The 22,836-nt window shown below is 41.4% G+C and overlaps 1 protein-coding gene across 10 annotated transcripts in view; it reads right to left on the bottom strand.

Annotated features, from left to right (window-relative positions):
- Positions 1-531: 531 nt before the first annotated feature.
- CNTN4 (contactin 4) overlaps positions 532-22,836 on the bottom strand; it is a 586,961-nt gene continuing 564,656 nt past the window's right edge. For 7 of the 10 annotated variants that reach the window (XM_019499786.2, XM_019499793.2, XM_019499790.2 and 4 more), the window contains 10 exons: positions 19,101-19,221; positions 15,034-15,192; positions 13,527-13,676; positions 12,440-12,510; positions 9,992-10,226; positions 9,381-9,496; positions 7,795-7,981; positions 7,182-7,294; positions 3,573-3,741; positions 532-2,429 (listed from right to left, as the gene is read on the bottom strand). In XM_019499786.2, the coding sequence (XP_019355331.1) occupies positions 2,329-2,429; positions 3,573-3,741; positions 7,182-7,294; positions 7,795-7,981; positions 9,381-9,496; positions 9,992-10,226; positions 12,440-12,510; positions 13,527-13,676; positions 15,034-15,192; positions 19,101-19,221 (1,422 nt within the window). In that variant the 3' untranslated portion in view covers positions 532-2,328. The remainder of the gene's footprint in view (positions 2,430-3,572; positions 3,742-7,181; positions 7,295-7,794; positions 7,982-9,380; positions 9,497-9,991; positions 10,227-12,439; positions 12,511-13,526; positions 13,677-15,033; positions 15,193-19,100; positions 19,222-22,836) is intronic. The other 3 variants (XM_019499789.2, XM_019499794.2, XM_019499792.2) reach the window with 2 other exon arrangements.

The raw sequence follows: 22,836 nt of genomic DNA, 5'->3' as shown, positions 1-22,836 counted from the left end.
ATGTGTTTGCCCTGCCTACAAACTTGTAGCAGAAATTCGGACACCTGTGCTTGGACTGCAATTCCTTCCTACTGGAGCAACCTGTCGCTCAAGTTTTGTAGCTTGCATCTTCCCCTTGAGCTTTCATAGGGCTTAAGAGGCTTTTTGAGTGGCTTCATCTTTTCCCCCCCCTCTTTTTCCTTCCATCTCCAAATGTGATTCTCACTGGTATTCTTAATCAGGATAGACTCTACTATATACCACAGCAGTCAACATGTGCTTTGAAGGGCCACTTATCTACGCAAGGGCACTCAATCATCGAAAATTCATCCAGTCCTCAGATACCTTTTTGTCACTGTAGGAAGCAGAATTTGTCTAGAGACTTCATGTAAATTGATTTCTCTGCCTCTGCATAGTGCCTGTGGGACTCCAAAGGCCCTTCTCACTTTGCATTTTCCAGTCAGGGACAATCCAAGAAGGTAAGCGCTATTGTCAAAGTTTGTCACAAGTTATAATCAGGGACATAGGACAAATGCTTCTGAAAGACAAGTATCTTTACAAATGACAGAATATTTATTACCAATACCTTTAAAAAAAGATTACATCTGCTAGATCACTGATAAATATCATTTACACCAGGGAGAAAACTACATAGGCTTTTTTTTTTTTTTGTTTCATTTTCTGGTTTTTGTGGTTTTTTTGTTTTTTTACATAGAAGTAACCATATCAAACTAAGAAAGGAACACAGCTTGAAATACTGACAATATTTCTCTGGTTAACACCCCTGACTTTTACACAAGTGGAATCCCGATTATGAGTTACTGAATAAATATATTGAGAAGGTTTAAAAGTTAACTTGTATTGTTTTGTAAGCAAAAAAGACAAGTTACAGGCAAATTCAAGCTATCAGGAAAAATAATAATAATAAACCACTGCAGCGCATTTCAACTTGAAAAGTTTTATAGAAAATTCCAGCCTTTTTACTAGCATTATGCCGTCTGTGTGAACTTACAAAAAACCCCATAGTAATAAACATTTCCTTTCTAAAGAAGAATTATTTTGCTGTGGATGCTGTCATTTCCCACTGTGATTCTATTAAGACCTTGGACTTTTATGGAGAGTTTCTAAAGAAACTTTATAGCACACAACTATTGTGGGACCATACACCCAAAGATACCTTGAAACTTAACATGAAAAAAAATCCTACTTGAGAAAGCCATATGAGCAATGAGAAACATTTTTCAGATTCAGTTAATCACCTAGATCCAAATGCAAGTATGTAAACCAATTTAAGATTGCAATTGAATTATGAAGAATGACGAGTCACATTTAAAATGTCCATGGAAAAGAAACATAGAAAACTGGTATTCATTTGAAGTTCTAGAGTTGCCATAGTTATGTTATAATTTCCTTGGTGAAATATCCAGAGTAACATCACCAATTTAGCTGGAATTACACTCAACTTTCACCAGGCTAGCTAGGGTCAGATTCTTGTCCTTCATCTGCTGTAATAACTAGATTGATGCTACTAGAAGAAGAGATTACAGCAAAGTAACAACAATTTTAACATCTGATTTAATGTTACTTATGATAAAGACAAAGCTACTTCAATACAGGAAAATGAAATCCCACGATGTGATGTTAAATTATTGGCTATATGTACGATAGTCCACAAACAACCAAAATTCTATTTAATTTTTCAAGATTGTAGCTGTTCTGGACAATTACCTCAAATCTGCCTTGGTTAGTCACCTGTTCCAAAGTGAAAAAAATAATCTGCATGTTAAAAGCACTTGATATAACGTAAGAATCATCATAACGGCCATTTAAATACAGCTGCCTGGAGTTAAGAACCAAGTCCTAAACAGTTCTGCCAATGTACACCCTTGTAAAACTGTACAATAAATTTGCAACCAATTTACTGCAAACAACTTTGGACTCTTCATCCTAAAAGAAAAAATTCCAAACAATATTTTTATGATCATGTCGTCCATAGCATTTTATAGCAGAGGAAAAATTAATATCTACATCATATGTTAACTTTAAAAAATTCTATAAAACACTAAATATATAATAAAAAATATGCATATAAGGACATATGTAAACTGCTTTGGTAACATCATATTACAGATGTCTTCAGTGCATTGCAGAGTTTCCAAGGAAACTTCAGACAAAGCTATATTTGCTTTGAGGAAGTACTGTATAATGCCATTCCTAAAGAAGCATAAAACATTTTTTCCAGTAGTAAGATGTACTTGAACCACAATATTACTTAGTACTGGGTGTCTTCAAAACAACTAGCTAAATGTTGCTTATATTATAAACAAGAAGTCCTTCATGTAATTTTTGTCATAAACTTGATCTAGCTGTGAGGGATATCATTATTGTGCTGATGGCTGACAACGTACAAGCATTTGAAGTTGAAGACCCAGAGCCTCTAGCATATGCATCTGAGAAAAGAAGAGAAGAAACAGTAAGGACAGCAAGATTCATCCCAGCGGCATGAAAAGTGGCATGCTGTTTAAGGACAATGATGAGGTCACATGCAAGTAATAGCAGCACGGGGATCAAACAGGTGAGGAGATGGAGTGCAACGTCATTTTGGATGAGGACCAAAGATGTTAGATATTTCCTCAAAGTTTCGTCAGTGTGTGAAGTAAGACTGGGAATTTTCCTACGCTAGCCTTATGATGAGATAGCATGAAAGTCTGGCCGATCAAACTTCCTAAAGAAACGTACCCGCTGTGGCTAATCACGCTGAATGCCCAAGAGTAGTAATTCTAGTAGGAAGGAAGAATCTGATTAAACAGTCCGCAACCAAAACCTCCTTAAACTTTTAATCAGGCATTGTGCTTGGAAGAACTTCAGCCACCTCAGGTTTCCTTTCAGGTAATATGATATTTGTTCCTCTACTGAAAATGAAAATTTGATCCTCGGCGTTGATATTAAACCTCATTTCTCTAAGCAAATACCTGTATTTAAGCGTAGGCCTATACAGCAATAAGCTCTATACACCACATTTTAGACTTTCTTGCCATGAAGTGCGGTGGAACAATATATTTAATAGATTGCTACTGAAGAGACTATCACGGCCAGTAATAACAATGAGAAAATCCAGAGAAGGACGGAAAGGGGTGAGAGGGAGGGAGAGCCTTGAAACTCTAAACACTGATTATACTGTTGAATGTAGTTTATTTCTGAGAGAGGGTGAAACCAAACCCCTGGAGGTGAATGTCCACAAAATGTGGGAAAGCTCAGCACTGAACCTGAGCCCTGTCACTTAGGCTCCTATCTCATTTATTGTCACTCTGCAAAGACAGCTGCCAACATACGGTGCTGGTTGCATCAGTTGCCTGCCACTATTTTGCTTGACTGCTTCAGTTTGCTTGTATAAAACTGTCCTTTATGGTTGCAAATTGCCATTTTGTTCATGCGAAGTGTGCTATTGAGAGCTCATAAGCATGCAAGAAACAGGAAGCCAACAGAAACATCGCTCAATATACTGTGTGCTGCACTTCATGGTCTCAATGCTTCCCTCCCCTCCAACAAAACCATGGGCCCAAGCACAAAATAAAACAGGACAACATCCTTACTTGTTATCTTTGGAATTCGGATTTGTTCACTGCTGCTGCCATCACCTCCGTCACTAAATGGCTTTATTTCTATGATGTAATCTTCATCAAAAGGCAAAGAAAGCTCCACAGATGTTTTATTTGTTTCTATTACAGATGTACTGCTTTGTCTGTTCCATCTGTATAAAACCTGCAGCACGCGGGGGAAGCAGAAGCAATTAAAACGATGATCTCCCCAACAGACGGAAGATTTACCATTCCGGTTTATTTTTTCCCTTGGGTTCTACTGAATAGTCTCTAATCGCGTCAGAAGTGCAATATCCTACAGAAACACTGGTCTGAACCTGATGTGCGGGGCCAGTGAGAAGCTACCTTGGTAAACTCTTCCCTTTGTGATGCCGGGAAGCCACTGGGCACTGCCGGCTGCCTGCGGTGGAAGCTGCGCTTGTTGGTACTCTGATATGTAGCCGTGTCGGAAAGCTGCATGCCACCCAGCAGCAGCCTTTGTAATCAGCAGAGCACCTCTGCCTCTCCGCTTGATTAAACTTCATTTTCCCATCAGCTGGGAGCAATTTCAGCAGCTTTCCCTTGCAGTCAGCTCTAGCTAGGCCGGTGTACTTCAAAAATGCAATCTAATTTATGGGTCAGTCATCAGAACAGGCATTGTTGTGCTCTTTATTCACCGGGACATTGGGGGAGGGGGTGACAGAAGGGAGAGGGCTTCGACTGGAAAAGGCAAAAAAATACACTGATTCTGCTCTGGCTTCTCATCATAGATAACCCTTCTATACCAAATGCTACCTAGGTACATATATTCCTTATTCAGAATCAATTAGTTTCACTGCAAGGACTTTACATTTTGAATTTCCCCCTCGTATAGCATGAAGCCACCTTAATTTATATCCTCTTAATGCAAGGAGCTGAATGTTAGTCTCCTTAAATTGGAAAGATTCATAAGCATCCTTCCTCAATTCTAGCCACCTGAGACATCAAATTCAGTGTCACCTTACTCCATACTAATGATCAAGCTAAAATAAATCCTGAGGCTTATTTAGAAATGTCAAAACTTCATATTGCTGTTCTTCAAAAAACTAGTTTGGTGTATTCAATGCAGTGTCACAACTAGCTCCCTGGAATAAATTGCTTCTTTGATTTACCTTCTGGTTTTTTCCCTAAGATCTGGAAATTCAACTAATTTAGGATATAAATCAAGACATCAGATATAATATACTTTTTTTAAAAGATGCTTTTATTCTCTGCTACCAGTACTGTCATGTTGTTAAGCAACTGGAATACTAAATAAAAAGAGAAACTTCAGAGACGCTGCTAGATGAGGTCTGTTTTCACAAGAGTTATGAAAGCATCTTTTCTACCATTTGACTTTGGGTTTGAATATTTGTGAAAATATGACCAAAACTGTTGATGGGATAGCAACTGTGAGGAAATCCTGAGTTTTGCCCATACAATAGTGATTCACATTTCTTCAGAGATCACAGAATCATAGAAAACGGACGTCAGGAGGCCTTCCAACCCCCTGCTCAAAGCAGGATTATCCCCAACTATATCATCCCAGCCAAAACTTTGTCTTAAAAACCTGGGTCTTAAAAACCTCCAAGGGTGGAGAGTCCACCTCTTCTCTGAGTAACCTGTTCCAGTGCTTTATTACCCTCCTAGTGAGAAAGTTTCTCCTAATATGTAATCTAAACTTCCTTTGCTGCAACTTGAGCCCACTGCTCCTTGTTCTGTCATCTGCCACCACTGAGGACAGTCCAGCTCCATCCTCTCTGCACCCCCTTGCAGGGAGTTGAAGGCAGCTATTAAATCCCATCTCAGTCTTCTCTTCTGCAGATCAAATAAGCCCAGTCCCTCACCCTCTCCTCAGAAGTTGTGTGCTCCTAGCCATTTTCATTGCCCTCCACTGGACTCTCTCCAACTTGTCCATATCCTTTCTGTAGTGGGGGGCCCAAAACTGGACACAGGACTCCAGATGTGGCCTTGCTAGTGCTGTATAGAGGGGAAGAATCACTTCACTTGACCTACTGGCAACACATCTACCAATGCAGTCTAGCATGCCATTAGCCTTTTGGGCAACAGGGGCACACTGCTGGTCCTATTCAACTTATTGTCCACTGTCACCCCTAGGTCCTTTCCTGCAGAGCTGCTGCCCAGCCAGTCAGCCCCCAGCCTGTACCGGTGCATGGGATTTGTTCTGTCCTAAGTGCAGGGCTTTGCACTTGTCCTTACTGAACCTCAGATTTCTTTTGGTCCAAGCCTCAGATTTGTCTAGGTCTCTCTGAATCCTAACTCTACTGTCCAGCGTATCTACTACCCCCACCCCCACAGCGTAGTGTCATCTGTGAACTTGCTGAGGGTGTGCTCTATGTCATTTTTCAGGTCACTAAAGAAGATGTTGAGGAGAACCAGTCCCAGGACTGACCCCTGGAGCACTCTACCAGATACCAGCTGCCAGTTAGACATCACACCATTGACTATTACCCTCTGAGCCTGACGATCCAGTCAGTTTTCTATCCACCTTACAGCCCATTCATCCAACTCATACTTCCTCAATTTGCATGCATGGTATTTGTTCAGGTTCATGAATGAAAATGAACCTGGTTTGAGCTTCATGTTCCAAATACAATCTTAAGCTCAGTGAGTTTCTTGATGATTTCAAGTTACTTTGCAAAGCCCAACACTCAGTGTAACTGCTGGCAGTTGCCATCTCCATTTTCACTGGACTAAATTAAGTTTTAGTTTAAGATGACAAACTCCAGGGCTGAATTGTGCCCAAGATTTTTCTCTCAAGAATTTCCTACCCAAATTGCTACTAATGAGGACTTCACTCCTTTTCTCTTGGCTTTGGTTTTACAAATAACATTTGCATACTTATATGAAATGGCTGAGCCTATTTCAGCCACAGGCAGGTTTCCAGCAAGGGCAGGAGCAATCCATGCTACAAACTGCTCATAACCCCTGCATGGCAGAAGTACAAAAAATAATGCAAGGATTGTTTCATAGCCTTTGTTTAAGTACTCTGGAGTCTAAATCTTCCTTGGCTATGGTGAGTATCTCTGGGATTGAAATGACCTATTAGTAGGCCTCACAGTTAGCTACTTTAACCCATAATAGTCCTCCTGGGTACTCCCCAAGGCAAACTGATGTTGTATTCATTTCAGAAGCTATAACAGGCGGTGTAATAAGACATAGAGTGATTCTTGCTTAGCACCAGACAGTAGTTTTCAACCTTTTTTTCATTTGCAGACCCCTACATTTTTTTTAAAGGAGGTGTGGACCTCCTTTAAAAGTTGTAAGTGTTGTAAGTGTGGGTGTTCACTTACTTTTGATTGATCATAGTCATCTTTTGTGGACCCCTTAGACACTGTCTGTGGATCCCCAAGGGTCCGCAGACCACAGGTTGAAAACCCTGGTATAAACAATACGATACCCACCATACTGCTCTTTGTAACAAACAAACCCCAAAATCAACCTCATTTATATACTTATCCCAAAATTAATTCTGTCAATACAGGGGCAGATGTATCATACCAATGAGATCCACACACTACAGGCATCGAGGGGCAGATAATATAAATAACCATTCTTAGATGTCCACACTAAGAAATGACTCACTTTGTATCCTCTCACTTCGGATTCATTATCCAGTGCTTTTACTTGATCCCAGGTCAATATAATTTTGGAGTCAGATGAATTCCATATGATATTTCCAGGAGGTTGACTTGGGGCTATATTAAAGCATACAAGGTATTACGTTAATACATTTTTTGGCTTTATCCATCCTAGTGCTTACATAGCCTCCACTCCCATAGCTGAGCATGCACAGAAGCCTGTGCAAGTTAACAAGCTGTTGCACTGAGTTGCGTCTTCAAGGTCAGCAAAGGTCTGACACAACACAGTGCCCCGAATGAACACAGATCCAGTTGGTTACTTGACATGCTCGTGACCAGAAGAGCTGCCCCTCATGAATGACCAGATAAATATTTAACTTCCCTGCATGGCAGTGCCTTCCAGTTTTGCATGCCGTTTGCTTGAAGAGACATACAACAAGCAAAACAAAGCAAGTTTTCCATCCCCTTCCCCCCGCCGACTCGTCTCCCACAAATTTCCGCAGGAAGAACGCAGCCAAAGAAAAATTTCAAGGCACCTTTGACTCTGAAAATCTCAAAAGGGAATTACTTGCTGGTCTACCAGAGTCAGACTGTACTCTGTCACAAGAGGTACTCACGGGGCTTTTTGGTAGTGACGTTGACTGTGGCACTGGACGGGCCTGTCCCTGCAGTGTTATACGCCTTCACAGCTAAATGATACAATGCACTGCCTCTCAAGTTAGCAATTTTTGTAGATGTCCAATTACCAATAGTTCTGACTTTTTTAGCATTTTCTTCCTTCTCATCATGCTTCCAGTATCGAACCTGAAAAACAGAACAGGTATACTTGTCTCCTAAGTACAACATAACAAAACCTGTCTAGGTCTTAATTCCTTATGGCCATGGTACTGCAGTAAATGAAATACTCAGGGGAATTATTTCAGTGTTACCCACAGAGTTATTCATCTTTGCAGGTGTATGTCTACTTAGTGAGCTTGAGTATGAGCCGCAATGACTGCCACATAGACAAACCCTAAACCTTACCACTTTCTCCTCTGCTACATTTTGTTAACCTTATTCAAGCTAGCAGGTGCAACAGCTGCCCTAAATTCAGGGTAAATAGAAGAGGCAATTTGGCTTCTTCATGGAACAGGACGGCTTGAAACAATAGGAGCAACTGCTTATAACACAGCCGCACAATCGCTGGTTTGGATACTGAAGCTATATGAGTGATTTCATTAGAAGCTGAGCACTGGGCTTGGTCTTGGATGGGGCTGTGTGTGTGTGTGGGTGTGTATGGACTTGTGTGTGTATAAGTGGGTGTGTATGTGTGTGTACAAAAGCATAAGGAAAACTGCAGAGGAACAGAGAGAAGATAGAAGCATCACAGGTAGAGAACAACTTGTAGCATGATGCTGAGAAAAAGCTGAGAGTGCTCTTTTGGGTAGCGTGCCAGAAGGACTGGGGCTTAGAAGTGTGGGTAAAAATATTGCCTTGTATTGTTTGAGTCCTGCTATCTTCAGAGAAACGAGTCTGTGCTCATTCTTTGGAAATAAACACGTGTGCACCAAAGAAACAGCTGATTCTATTATCACATTCTTCTAACAAAAACAACCACAAGAGCTCAACTAGTGGCTAATCACTTGGGAATATTTACCTACTTAATATAATTGAGCCTATCCATGTCTTGATTCTTTATAGCCCTGGTACTGCAGTTAGTGAAATTCTGAGGTTAATAATGTAAAGTTTATCTGTCTGGTTAACATGGCCTTAATTACTGTCAAATGGAAAGGGGCCATTCACCATCCCGGAAGTGAAAACCTCATTAGGACAATGTTCTGGCTCATCTCTGTAAATCTTGCTTTTTTTCTTCCATTTTAGAAAAGACCACAATAATTGGAAATGCTGATTTCTGTCCATAAACTCAGAGGTCAGTATTTTTGATTGCTGCAAAGGAGAAAACAAAACAATGTAGAGACCTCGGTTTTTCACTTAACGACCCAGACTGCAGGATCTTGCGCTCTCCACAAGTCTTCAGGGAGGGCTGCTGTCTAACCTGGTACCTTAAAACCAGAATCCCAAACCATCAGAAAGCAAGAACTGAGTTGGTCCATCATTATGCTGCAACGGCAGCGTAATAGGTCTTGTTTAGAGAACTCTCCATTAATAGACATCATTGATGATCAGCACTGGACCTATTCCAGCCTGGAACTGCATTTCATACCTCATAACCCTGGATCCTTCCTTTACTCTGATTCTCACGTGGAGGAGCCCAAGAAACTTCAATGTCTGAAGCAGAGAGACTTCTGGCAAAGACACTGGTCGGAGCTCTGTTGGGCTCTAAATGCACAAATGGGGAAAAAGATATACCTGTAGGTTAGCTCTGTGCTCAGCTTAGTTACCAGCTTTAGGTTTATTCCTCACTGCAAGAGGATGGAGTCACGCCACCCAAATTTTTGTTTCCAGCCCTTTGTAAGACTTCACCTCACTGTGTAAGAAATAATAAGATGTCATTGCTAAACTTACCTAGGGCGCTGTGTATTGTAATTGGGACAAGGGGGAACATTTTCTAATCAGTGGACATTAATTCATACTAAATCTCAGCTGAATTCTTTTGAGATTGCATATTACATCCCTATTAATATCAAAAGATTTCATTATGATTAATGTTAATGACTATCAAAAGAATTAGTCATGACTTGCCATTTATTATGAATCACAGCAAGGATTAAATACCAAAGGATGTGTCAGAGTAGATACTAAACCCTTTCAAAAACAGTTAGCAAGTCTCACAAATCACAGTTCAGGACAGTACAAAGGAAGAAAATGCTGTACCTTCTTCTGCAGAATATACAACCGTGACGGGACTGAACGAGCCTTCTCCTTTATTGTTGTACACTCCCACTTTCACCTCATAGCGAGAGAACGGGGGCAAGCTCTCATTTCGAAACACGTATCTAGAGGCATCAGGAGAAGCTACTACGGTCTGCATCCAGCTCACTGTGCCAAATGGTCTGAAGGCCACCACATAACCAAAGCCACCTCCATTCTGCAGTTCTTCGGGCACCGTCTGTAAGGCAGATCACAGAAAAATCAGCAGTCGCAGCTATAGCACAGATTGATTTCCTGCATGCTTTCCATTGCTTGACTGTTGTCTTGAAACCACCTCCATCTTAAAGGGCATATCCAAAACAGAAAACAACGGTAGTTCAGCACAAACAGCTAATAATTAGCCAGCGTGTCTACTGACTTAAGATATGCAAAGCAGCTCCTCGTTCTCTTAAGTCCTATGTGAGTCCCTGTATAAAATATTCTGAGCCATGTTTTGCTTGACACACAACTGTCTACCCGTATTAGACTTTTCTACAGCACCTATCACTTTTGCATATCCCAAGTAAATGAGATCTGCAGGGCAACTCCCAACCTTGCCTGCACAGCTGTATCGACATGTCGCTCCATTGCTTATACAAGCTGACAAAAACCACATGTATTTAGCATTCAGATCTTGTATAACATGAGACATATTAAAAAATGTAAGATGCCAGTGAGTGACTTGTCATAAATATGATGGAGAATGGCAGGCAAATGATGTGTCATGTCTAGGAGAAGTGGTGTCACCTTCAGGTCACGTTTGTTCAGGCCGCAATTACCTAGTCTTATATTTTAATTGGAAAAGGAGTATGAGAAATAAATGTCCCAATTCAGTAACCTGATGCAGGACAGCACTTAATTATGTGCTTAAATCCCACCAAAGTAAATGGGACTTAAGTATGTCCAATGTGTAAATTGGGGCCAAAGAAAAATGACTTTCTATGAGTGCTTTCTACTCAATCATTTATGGATTTAAAAATAATTCTAGAAAAATATTACAATTTTGATCATTTTAGAGGAACCTAAATTAAGGTTCTTGCAAATGATTCAAAAGGTTCAAAGTCATGCCTGACGTTCCTGACATTTCTCTAAGACACGTTTTTAAAACGTCTTTGAGAATCTGTAAGAGACGCGGTGGAACTAATTAGTCCAAGGGAGGATGAAATTCCACACGCTGAGCTGTGTAGCAAGGTTTCTAATGACCTTAAAAAATACTCATGTCTGTCAGGGTGCTCAGAAGTAGTACTAAATGTGGGCTGCATGAAATCTAATGGAGCTAATGACAAGGAAAAGACTTGAACCTCAAATACCTTTCCCTGCCATATGAAAGTAAGTGCCAACAAAGCAGCTAACACTCAGCCCCAACTGCCTTCAAGAATATTAAGCATTTTTCATCTGTGTTATCATCTTCTGCTGTCTTTGTGATTGAGTGAAATAAAGCTTGTGTTAGCACTTAATGTGGTGCACCATTATAGACCTCCAGATCACTTGCTGTTATTTAACAAAGCTAATGCTTAGTCTACACTATAGAGTTTTGCCAACATTTCTCCAGTTTTGTCAGAAAATCTTGGTGTGTTGTTCATAGCCCAAGTTCTTCTGCGGTGGCAGGACCCTCTCAGCTGCCAGCAGAGTTACTTTGCCTCTGCTGAGCAGAGTAAGGCTTCTGCCACCACCCAGTACCAAGCAGAAAGCACGTGCAGACCCTCCTGCACCTTTATGGCTGACACAATCCCTTCTGATGGTGTTGCTTTCTCAGCGTACACCTTGGGCCCTAAGGCAAGTTGCTGACTGGAGCTGCGCTAGAAGGCCCACAGTGCCTAGGTACGTACTCTAGCAGGTTGGCAGTGTCAGCTATTGTCTGCCACTGGAAATGTGGGTAGCCAAAGGCTTTGTAGAGATGAAGCCTAAAGCGCAAGGGCTGAAGTCCTTGTAACAGTGGTCCACAGCTCCAGAGTAAGTTGGTGCCTCGCAGCAAGATAATTTTTACACCAGGCTTACCTGAATAGGAGATGTACAGAGGAGCAGGACTCCGGCTGTGCAGGTCTTACAGGTCCTTAACGCAGGATCTATTCCCCAAACCCACTCCCTCTTCCAGCCCAAGCACGGCTTGCCACCTCTACTCTTACGTGCAGAACTGAGCTCGCATGCCCTACATAGCCCATTTGCTGGCAGCTCCACCCCTTGCACAAATGGGTCTCCATTGGGTCTGTTGCCTGGGAGGGGTCCTGAAAGAAGGGACTGTATTTATCTGGCTAAACTGGATGACTGAATGTTGCTTTTTTATAGAGAGATAAAAGTCAAGAGTAACTCCACCAGAGTCTGTGAAAATACACTGGGATAAAACCAGTGTAGATCAGAACCAGGTAAGTGGCTGTGTACTATAACACAGATGCATATTTAAGCTTCATTTACCTCCCATGTAATGACCAGCTCTGACTTGCTCCCTCCACCTCCACTGACATTAGCTGGGGTGACTTCAGGAACTGCAGGAGAAAAAAAAAAAAGCGAGAGTAGGTTATCACTGGAAACACAAATGATTATTTTGCGGTTCAAAGAACCCATTTGATTCACTTTCAAAACCAGAGCAAATCTAATTTAGGGCCAAATCTCACAGTCATTTTTGTGTGAATCAAGACAAAGCAAGAACTATAAGATTTAACATGTAGCTAAAGCAATATCTGGATGAGGATCCTGCCCACCTGCTCTGACCACTTTATGCTTGGATCAAAGGACAAAAGAAGCTGTAAGAGGCTGTCAAAAATGCAGGGATTTTAGGGATCCACAGAGCTGTCTTCAAAGCCCCCCTTTTAAGTCTTGGTGCAAGAGATGTACTGCACTGGTGCTGGAAGGTAGGGACAGACCAAGGGTGCAACCACAGCCCTCACTGCTTGAGATTCCCGGCACTGCTACAGCCCAGATCCCCAGCCATCTACATTTTGCTGAAAGCCATAAAACAGACCTGGATCAAGGGAGTGCAAAGGCTGCTCTATAACGATAGCTGATTATAACAATAAATCAGAATAGCTTCTCTTGTCTTCAGGCTTATATAAACAAAGCACACCCGACACTCCTGAGAGCTGTGGTCAAATCACAGAATTACAGGGTTTGGAAAAGATCTCAAAGGCCACCTAGTCCAACCCCCTACACAGGGACAGCACAGGAACTACTATCCTGATCCACATCTCTGATCCATTGTACCTTAGTGGAAGTTGAACTGAGCCCTGCCTTTAAATGCCCCACTATAAAGGCTATGCAGGACATGGGAACGGGGAAGTCTGTCTAATCATCCTTCACTAGTAAAGTCTGATAAACAAACCCCCTCTCATTTCTCATTTGTTTTATTAGCGCTATCATTTCTATTTATGTGTGCAGCTTGTGAATGCCAAGCCAGGGACAGAAGGAAAATGAAGGATGTCTCACCCTCATCCTAGAGAGTTTAAAGCTTCTGAAAAAGTATTATTTTGACAAGACTTTCAGGGGTTTCCCCGCAGCTACTTACGAGCCTCTTCTGTTCTTCTTTTCTCTGACGGTCTGCTTGGTTCCCCAATCCCAATAAGATTGGCTGCCACCACTCGGAATTCATACTCAACCCAAGGGTTTAAGCCCACCACCGTTGCGGTGAAGGTTCGCCCATCAATGATCTCTGGAACTAAAAGACATCCGCAGGTCAGGAGAGGGGTTTTAGCCATTAGAAACAATTAGATTCAGGCATTTAATATAGCAGTGATTGCTTGAGCAACAAGCTGCATCTTAAAGCCTTTAAAACAAGGGGGACTATCTTGAATGCAGTGAGTGAGACCAGCATAACTGAGCCATCCACTTTCTTTCGTATTTGTAGATTTTGTTAGCTCTTGGGAAAGTGAGGGAGGCTGCACACAAGTAACGTGCCTACAGCAAGGAAAGCTACAGTTAAAACAAAATGCAACAAAACAAAACTTTACATCCTCCCTGCTTGCATCCTGATCGTGCCTCTTTCAAACATAACAAATTGCACATTTTCTGTAGCGCTATATGAAGAATGGAGCACCGGCCTGGGACTCTGGGGACATGGGTTCTGCTCATGGCTTGGCCACTAGCATGCTAGATGAGCTTTGAATGTCAGGTCCCCCACCTCATCCTCCCCAGCAATAGTGATCCTGTCTCTCCGTGGCTATTGTGATCCTGTCCCATCTTGTAAAGTACTTTCTGGACTCAAATGAAGAAGAATGAAGAACAAGACACTATTATATAACTGGTTTGGCTACCTGCGTGATTTATTTGTACTCATATAGATATAGGTGTATTGGTGCAAAAGTAGGATGCTATTATATTGGTATGAAGATACCTTATACTAGTATGGCATATTTACCTTCCCATGTTGGAATAGCTATACCATTAAAAGCACATCTATACTGATGTTAGTGCATCAACACTAGGGGACTATATCAATTTGACTATACAAAAGTGCTTAAAGAAGTAATTTATGTATATAGCAAAGGCTTTATCCACATATTGTATCATTTGAAATTCAAGATACTTTCTGTTTTATAAACTGTGCCTCACCCAATAGTTAGCAGAGTCAAATTAACATCTGTAAGCATGAACAATTATACAGTGGTATATACATTTCCTCTGCTGGGAAAACAATTTCACCTAAAGAGAAGGCATGTTAGATAATACTGCCCATCATTTGAAGCATGCCTTTGCAGAATATTGCTGTATATCCCCAATGTAGCAGCAAGTAATAACTGAAAGGAGAAAACAAATTCTTCTTGTAAAAATACAGAACATAAAAATTCATGAGAAAAACTGAGTTATACCACTGACAGCACTTGAATTCTTTTGCTCGGCAAATCTTGAAACAAGTTTAGAAGAACTGTATATGTTCACTAAAGTGACCCCTTGGCTTCTGGCTGCGTAGTTAACTTTAGCTGTACTTTACACTTCTACTGACTGATCATGCTTTATGGCAAAAGAATACTTTCATAGCGTAACCTACTTCCATTGCTACCGAGTGCTGCATTTACCTGTGTTCACTGCCTGCCACCCCACAGAAAATGGGGTTCTTGTTTGAATGACGTACATAGTAATGGGGCTGTGATTATCTGCTCCTGGCCTCCAGGACAACTGAGCTGTGGTGTCAGTGATTTCATCTATTGTCACAGCTTCAGGTGGGCCTGGTGGACCTATAGGAAAAAATATATACATACAGTTGAAAACAAACATCATCACGTCATATTGCATATATTTGGAAAGAAATGTCCTCTGCTTCACTTGGAATCTAGGGATAGGGAGAAAAAAAATCAGCCAGAACTGCAATTTAATGACATTTTATTGACTGGGTGAGATAGGTAATGTTTGTGAAAAATGGATGATACTGCATAGATTACAGGCTTCAATCTCAGTCTATTAAAGACAGTGGCAGGATCCCAATGTTCCCAAGCCCAACTATGTTCCCACTGGGCACATCTACACGTGCAGTTAAGGCAGAGCAATAAACTCCAGTGCAGTTTGAGCTGTAGTTTACTGCTCCCAGGAGCAATATTTGCACGTGTGCCTGGGACTGCCACAAGTTGAGCTGGGGCGGAGCAGCCCCAGCCGGCAGAGGGTCTGGAGGGTCAGCTTGCCAGCTCAGGGCTGCTCCGACCCAGCTCAACATGCTGCAGAGGGGCTGGCTGGGGCATACCGGTGTTTCAGTGTGGGGCTAGCTGGGAGGTAAGTAGCCCCTGCACTGTAGTACCCTCATGCCGCAGTCAGCCCTATCAGCACCTACACGTGCGTTGCAGAAGCGTAAATAACTCTGCCGTAAGATAGTACTTGTGTCTAGCAGTATTAGGCTATGGTGGAGTTAATTAGTTTACTCTGGCCTAATAGCATCACACATGCAGACAGTGACATTTCACTGTGGAGTTTATTAGTCGGCTCCATAGTAAAAGTCTCGTGTAGACGTGCCCATTGTTTCTTATATAAGCGTGCAACTTAGAGGTCTCATCACATTCCCCTCTATACTCACTTTATTAGACGGACTTATGTACTTAGTAAGGGGAATAAGATAATTTATTTCAGATGCATTACAAAACCAAAAGAACGGTAAGGTGTAATCCATTCAGAGGCCAAAAGATGAGGCAGCTTGGTTATCATAAGTGCAGTATCCTGCATGGGGCACACAGCACTGGTATTTTCCACTAGATGGCTATATATAGGATGCTGGATTTAAAGAACTGGCTTTGGTTTATAAAGATCTATATCATTTAGAGGATATATTTCTCTCTGCCCCTTATCATACTTATGTGGCCATAGCTATCACTGGTAGAGGCATGTGGAAAGAAGAGGAAAGACTACCTCTTCCCTGCCCTTCAGAATTCACTTTGCCACCCTCAGCCCTCCGGGGAGCTGTAGATTTTCATGTATCATTAGAATCCTAAAACCTTCCAACATCCTGAGTTTAAATGGGAGCCCCGTCAGGTCTAGTCACATCTAATTTATCAGAGGAAAATGCCAGGGGGAAAATGATCACATAATACAACCTTATTAAACAGTTAGCTTGTTCAATTCTCCATCGCTAGCTGGACAATAGGGTTACATTTCAGATGGGAAATTTCAATTTATCCTTCACAAGCTGCTTGGCAACTACTTAGTGGATTGACTGCCTCACAGTTTTGATCATTATTCTTCCAAATGCAAAAATGCACACTTATTAGAAGCATAAAAAGTAATATTGTTAGGTTAATTCAGTGATATGCACAGAGGTGCTATCCTAAAATAAAAAGAACTGCAAAAATGGGAAAAAAAGAGCGAATATTTGGCTTCATACTGCTCTTAGGTTAGATAAAGGGTTTCAGGCTGTGGCTTAAATTTCAGGCAAAATTATCCCATTTACAACATTTTTATCTTCCTGTGTGGCATAAATAAACCCTTATCAATAAATCAATGACTCTGTTTCTTCTTCTGCCGCTCTTACACAAAAAGTTCCCATGTGTCACAGCTCCGTATTTTCTTTCCCCCAGGCTTTTCAAATGATTTATTTTTGTAAGACCACTGTAGTTAGCAAAGAAGAAATGGCACTTCTTCAGAGCACAGGGAGCAGGACCAACAAAAGCAAACAGAGAAGTCACGGGACAACAGACCTGGAGGGAAATGTTTTAAACTGGTGCTTTTGTGGGGAATAAAAATGTGACTCTCTACTATTGCTGTGGTCATTTTGTTGTGAGAATCATGTTCTTGTTTTCAGATCTGGTCCTAAGGAAGTTACCCAACCAGCTCTCATCAGTAGACGGTTTTGAAATGTTTGTGGAAAGCTATTTATCTGAAATGACGCACTGACAAAAAATATGAAACAGCGATGGAATGGGAATACTTCAGTTCCCTGGGGCTGTGCATAGCAGCTTTATCTATTAGACGGGGAATATCAGTTATAGCAATTAATAAGTTTTAACTTCACACGTGCCCTTGCAGATAATGATTCAATGAGCTGGCACATGCCATTCCATCAACAGCTGCCATCAGCATGTGCCTGTAGTTTCAGGAGGAGAAACCATGAATATTATGATCACCCTTCCAACAGGTGGAGCTAAATGCTTCCAAAAGCTCAGCATTTTAATATAGAGAAATTCAGAATTTAGGAACGTAAGAGATGAATCACTGTGTTGCTTGGTTCCTTAAACTATGTTCTTTTAAGAATGGTGCTTACTAATTTTTGGGTCTCTTTAACAGTATTACCCATAAAAGGAAGGGTACAATATCCCTTAAGAGCTTCAATTACTACTAATTTAGTAGTCTAATTTATAGGTCCTTAATGACTGATCTGGGCATCATCCTCATTAAATGGAGGATACATTCATAGCAGCAACAGTATCATTTAGCTCACAAAGAACAGACTGAGAAACTCTGCTCTTCTAGACTCTGCTATTGCCTCTATATTGCATTTGCTAAGAATTTCAACTTTCCCATTCTTAAAGGGGTGAACATTACAATTCCTCAAGCAAGATGTTCATTGCACACAGGTAGCAATGAATGCTAAGCACTTCCCTTTGATGATCGTAATGCAAGCTTCTCTTCAAACTGCATAAAGCCAACCTGACTGAACAAGTTTGCAGAGAAGAAGAATCCTGTTGGTCTCCGATTATGACTTCTTTTCTGACACTATTTAACCAAGCAAGTAACTGATGTAGGTTGCAGATACAGCTTTTGGGACATGGGATCTATTCCTGGGAAGTAACAAGCACCATCAGTAGCTGCTCAGGTCACTGGGAACTGTAGGTGCTCAGTATCTTGTGTGATTAAGATGGTCTTCCTTAGTGACCCTCTAGTTTAGCTGAAACTTAATTTTTTTCACAAGTCCCCAGAACACTGACTCCAGGCAATACTCATGCTCGCTATCCAGAATGGGAACAAAATAAAGCATTTAAATGAAAGGTCATATTAACACATCATCTACATACAATGAGTAGGATTTTAATTTTGAACTTTACCACAGTTGTGATTTTACTAAATCACACTAAATCTAGGATAGACAGACTCTCCCTATGCCTCAGGAAGGGTGCTTGTGCCCAAAAGCTTGCAAAGGACAATTTTTCCAACTATTTAGTTGGCCTAATAAAAGATCTCACATTTACCCGAAGAACCTTATCTATATGTGCGCACACATTATCCCCCAAAGGAAGATATCTATATCTATAGCTATATCTATATCTACATCTATATCTATATCTAGATATACATATATATAAATATATATATGTGTGCGTGTCAGTGTGCATGTACATATATACACATACACACATATATATGTTCTATATCTATATATGTATATATATAGTATATATATAGTGTGTGCATGTATACACACACACATACGTACATGCACATGTGTGTATGTGCACACACATGCACATACTGTGTATATGCATGAGTGTGTAAAGTATATTTCTATGTACTCTTTGGGAAGGTACTGTGTAGTACCTCTCAGAGCTCATTTCTTACAGTAATTACTAAGACACTGGGATTCGCTCTGAGCCCACACATTGTCTTACGAATAGCAGCAGGTAGCACAACAAATAATTTTACAACAGCAGCAGCAACAAAATTCAAATACCTCTTACAATCAGGTCTGCAGCAGCCGATAGCTTGTCCACACTTGTTTGCACCGTGCAGACATATTTCCCAGCATGCTTCAGCTGGATGCTTCTGATCATCAAATCACCAGCTGAATCCTGCTGATAAAGTAGGGAAAAGTGGTTACAATTACTTTTTAATGAGCTCTAAACATCATTATCGCATGAAGGACACTGTGACTAATGGATTTATTTTACACCGGCTGATGAAAACATTAGTAATTCAAGCCATGGCCTATTAAATATATGTGAGCCTGCCTTGAAGATAAGAGCAGTAGCACTTCTAAAATGACGGCTACTACAAGGGACATGGGAATCTGGTTTGGGTCAGTTAAATAGTTTACCATTAAAATGATGTGGCAAAACTTAAGTAAAGCAGGTTTGCTCTGATCCCTCATTTAACTCTTCAACCATCCAATTTATAGCCTTCATTGGCAGTCAGATGTCTAAGTCTGTCGCCATCTATTTCGTAAGTGAAAACCAGCCCAAATTATGAAGCATCTGCAATAGTTTCACAGGCTTGTAATACAGCCAGTATTTTGATTGCCCACTGCTTTTGTATTAAAGATCACGAGAACAGCACTCTCTAAGGAAATCTTGCATCACCTAGTGTGGAACAGCAGTAATTTGTTTTCTAAACACCAAATGCATGTCTGATTAACAGTCGAATAGAACTAATTATGCTTCTTTATGTATATGTGGCTCAAAATACTTCTCTACCCTTCACCAGACACAAGGCTTTCAATATGTTAGAAATCTTAAGCTTAGATCATGATCACTGTATCATCATTCAAGCATATTAACAAAATTTGTAATTTAGTTTTGTAGGGCTATAAAGCACAGTCACCAGGTTCGCGCCTGGCACCTCAGAGCATCTTCTACTGATTTTTCTTCCAAAAATATCCCCCAAAACACTAACAATGAGGCTCATAAATTGCATTTCCTTTTCACTTCAGCATTTTATTTCACTTTTGACAAATGTAAACTGAGATTATTTATCCAATTAAAAGTTAGCAGAGAGTTGGACTTTCTGAAATATCCAAGAAAGCCAATGTCAAAATTTATCTGACTTCTTCCATCTTTTCTGCTAGATACTAGAGGTGTGTGAAATGGGCTGTATTCAGTTCGGATTTGGCCAGAATTGGGGACAGTGATTTGATTCATTGATTCAGATCGCTGTCCCTGATTCGATTTGGCTGAATTCAAATCTGAAGATTCGATGCTGATTTGGATATAGACACAGCTTTAAATGTTTTTTATTTATTTATTTTTTTACATACCTTGAGGTACCAGCCATGGCTCGTGAATGCTGTGATGCTGGGGCAGATGGAGGGTCCCACAGGAGCGTGCCCCCACACCCTGCATGCTCAGCGGTGAACTCAGAGGTGTATTGGAAGCATTTCTGGTCCACTTCCAGGTCTGCCAGGGAGCGCACTGGGCCCCCTTGCCTGTGCCCCCTTGGTTCAGCAATTGGCTGCAGGGGGACCCTGGGTGTCCCCCCAGACCCAGGAGGTACCAGTCACCGAGCTGGGGGGGGAGGGGTCCCCTGACACACTCCCTGGCAGACCCAGAACTGGACCAGAAGTCTGAATCTCTCCGAATCGATTTGGAGGGTTCCAATTCGATTTAGAGAGATTAAAGGGTCTCCTGATTCAATTTGGGTTTGGAGATTCGGCCACTGAATAGGTCCGAATTTCTGCCAAATTGAATCAGGGATCGAAGCTTTGCACAGCCCAACTAGATATCTTGAAGGTAGGTGGACCAAAAACAAAACAAAAAACCCCCACAAGGAGGAATAAATGAGAAGAGACATTTTTCTACCATAGCTTGGTTGGAAATTAAACCTTTACAGGAACTGCACATAATACAGCAGGTTAAACAAGATGAAATCAGGAACCGTGAAGAATAGCACTGAGATTCTAAATGAAAGTGAATTTTCTGTCCACAATGTGGGCATAATCTGCAAGATTAATACTGCTTTTTTTGGCAATATTTCTCTATATTATCACATATCATGTTCCATCTTCTCTACCACAGTTGGGTATAAATGCATCTAATATGATAAGACACACAGACTTGGTCTGCATGGGAAAATACTATCCTGTGCCAGGGTCACTGGAATTTTAATTTACATGATGAAAAAGCAAATTTTAATGCCAGTGTTTTTTGTTATTTGCAACGGATCTTGATGGAGTGGTTTGAAAATATTCCTAGTCAAATTTAAACACATCTCAATCCCTGTCTTGCCTGTGAAGATTCAATTGGAAAGTACTTTACAGCTAGGTTACCAATTTGTGTCCCTCTGATATATAAATCCGAAAAATTTGGTTAGTGGGAAAGACTCATGTATTTATTTTCTATTGTAAGCTTCTTTGTCACATATGCCCTCCTCACATATTTTAGAGAGCTGATCATATACCACTCCCAAAAGCTGATATTTCTAAGTATAAAAATTAAAACCAGTGACAAAACCTGAAATAACATGCACTTTAAGAGTTAGGTGAAAATGCAGTAAATTAGCAAGTATTCACCAGCCATGTATCAGAGTACAGACAAGAATCTGAGACAAGAATGCCTGGCTTAGATGGCTTTAAATGGAATTTTTCTTTTTTAAAAAGTTTTCTTTTCAATGGAAAGAAAAAAGTTAGGGTTAGACAAATCAAGGGACCTGGGTGTTAAGATATAGCATTAAACTTTTTAGGTGCAGACCTCAGTGTGGGATCCATAACCCTAAATTAGACGCCTAAGTTTCGTGTGAAACATATAGGGAAGAGGCAGGCCCCTCAGAATCAGATTCACAGCAGCCAGGTACCTGAGTGAGGACCTACCCGAACTAGTCAGTAGGAAACATTGACCATAGACATGTTTTCTATTACCTGCCTCTGCCCCTGGGTTTGACACCTATCTCTGGGCTGCACTGAAGGGCAATTTGGATTCCCAGGTCTGAACCCTCTGCTGGGGAAGCAGAAGGAGGAGAAAACCAGAAACTGCCACATCCCAGCAATACTAACTATTCTAACTATTGTATAAAATGGTGGGGGTGTGCAAAGTGGGCCCTCGTCGAATCAGATTCAGCCTGAATCAGGGACAGTGATTCGATTCGTTGATTCGGATCACTGTCCCTGATTCTATTCAGCTGAATCTGAATCTAAAGATTTGGAGGATCAGTGACTCAGACATACACACAGCTTTAAATGTTTTTATCAACATACCTTGAGGTAGTAGGCACAGCTTGTGATTGCTGTGATGCTGAGGTACACGGCGTGTCCCACAGGAGTGCGGGGGGAGGGGGGCTCCACATGCTCAGGGACAAACCGGGAAGTGGACCAGAAGTACTTGTGGTCCACTTCAGGGTCTGCCGGGGAGTGCACTGGGCCCCCCCACCACCGTGTCCCCCGGCTCAGCAATTGGCTGCAGGGGGACCCCAGGTGCCCCACCAGACCCAGGAGGCACTAGTCACCAAGCCGAGGGCCCCCCAGCACGCTCCCCGGTGGACCTGGAGTGCACCAGAAGTGCTTCTGGTCCACTTCCGGGTCTGTTGCTGAGCGTGCTGGGGAGGCCCCCGTGCTTCTGTGGGGCACTCCATGTGCCCCAGCATTGCAGCACTCATGAGCCACTGCTACCTAGAGATACGTAGAAAAAAATTTAAAGTTGTCTCTATGTCCGAATCTCTGAATTTTTCCAAATTGATTTGGAGGGTTCCAGTTCGATTTGGAG

Source organism: Alligator mississippiensis, chromosome 12, assembly GCF_030867095.1.
Source record: "Alligator mississippiensis isolate rAllMis1 chromosome 12, rAllMis1, whole genome shotgun sequence".
Lineage (NCBI taxonomy): Eukaryota > Metazoa > Chordata > Crocodylia > Alligatoridae > Alligator > Alligator mississippiensis.
The sequence above is the reverse complement of the archived record's forward strand: the minus strand, read 5'-3'. Positions and strand labels throughout refer to the sequence as shown.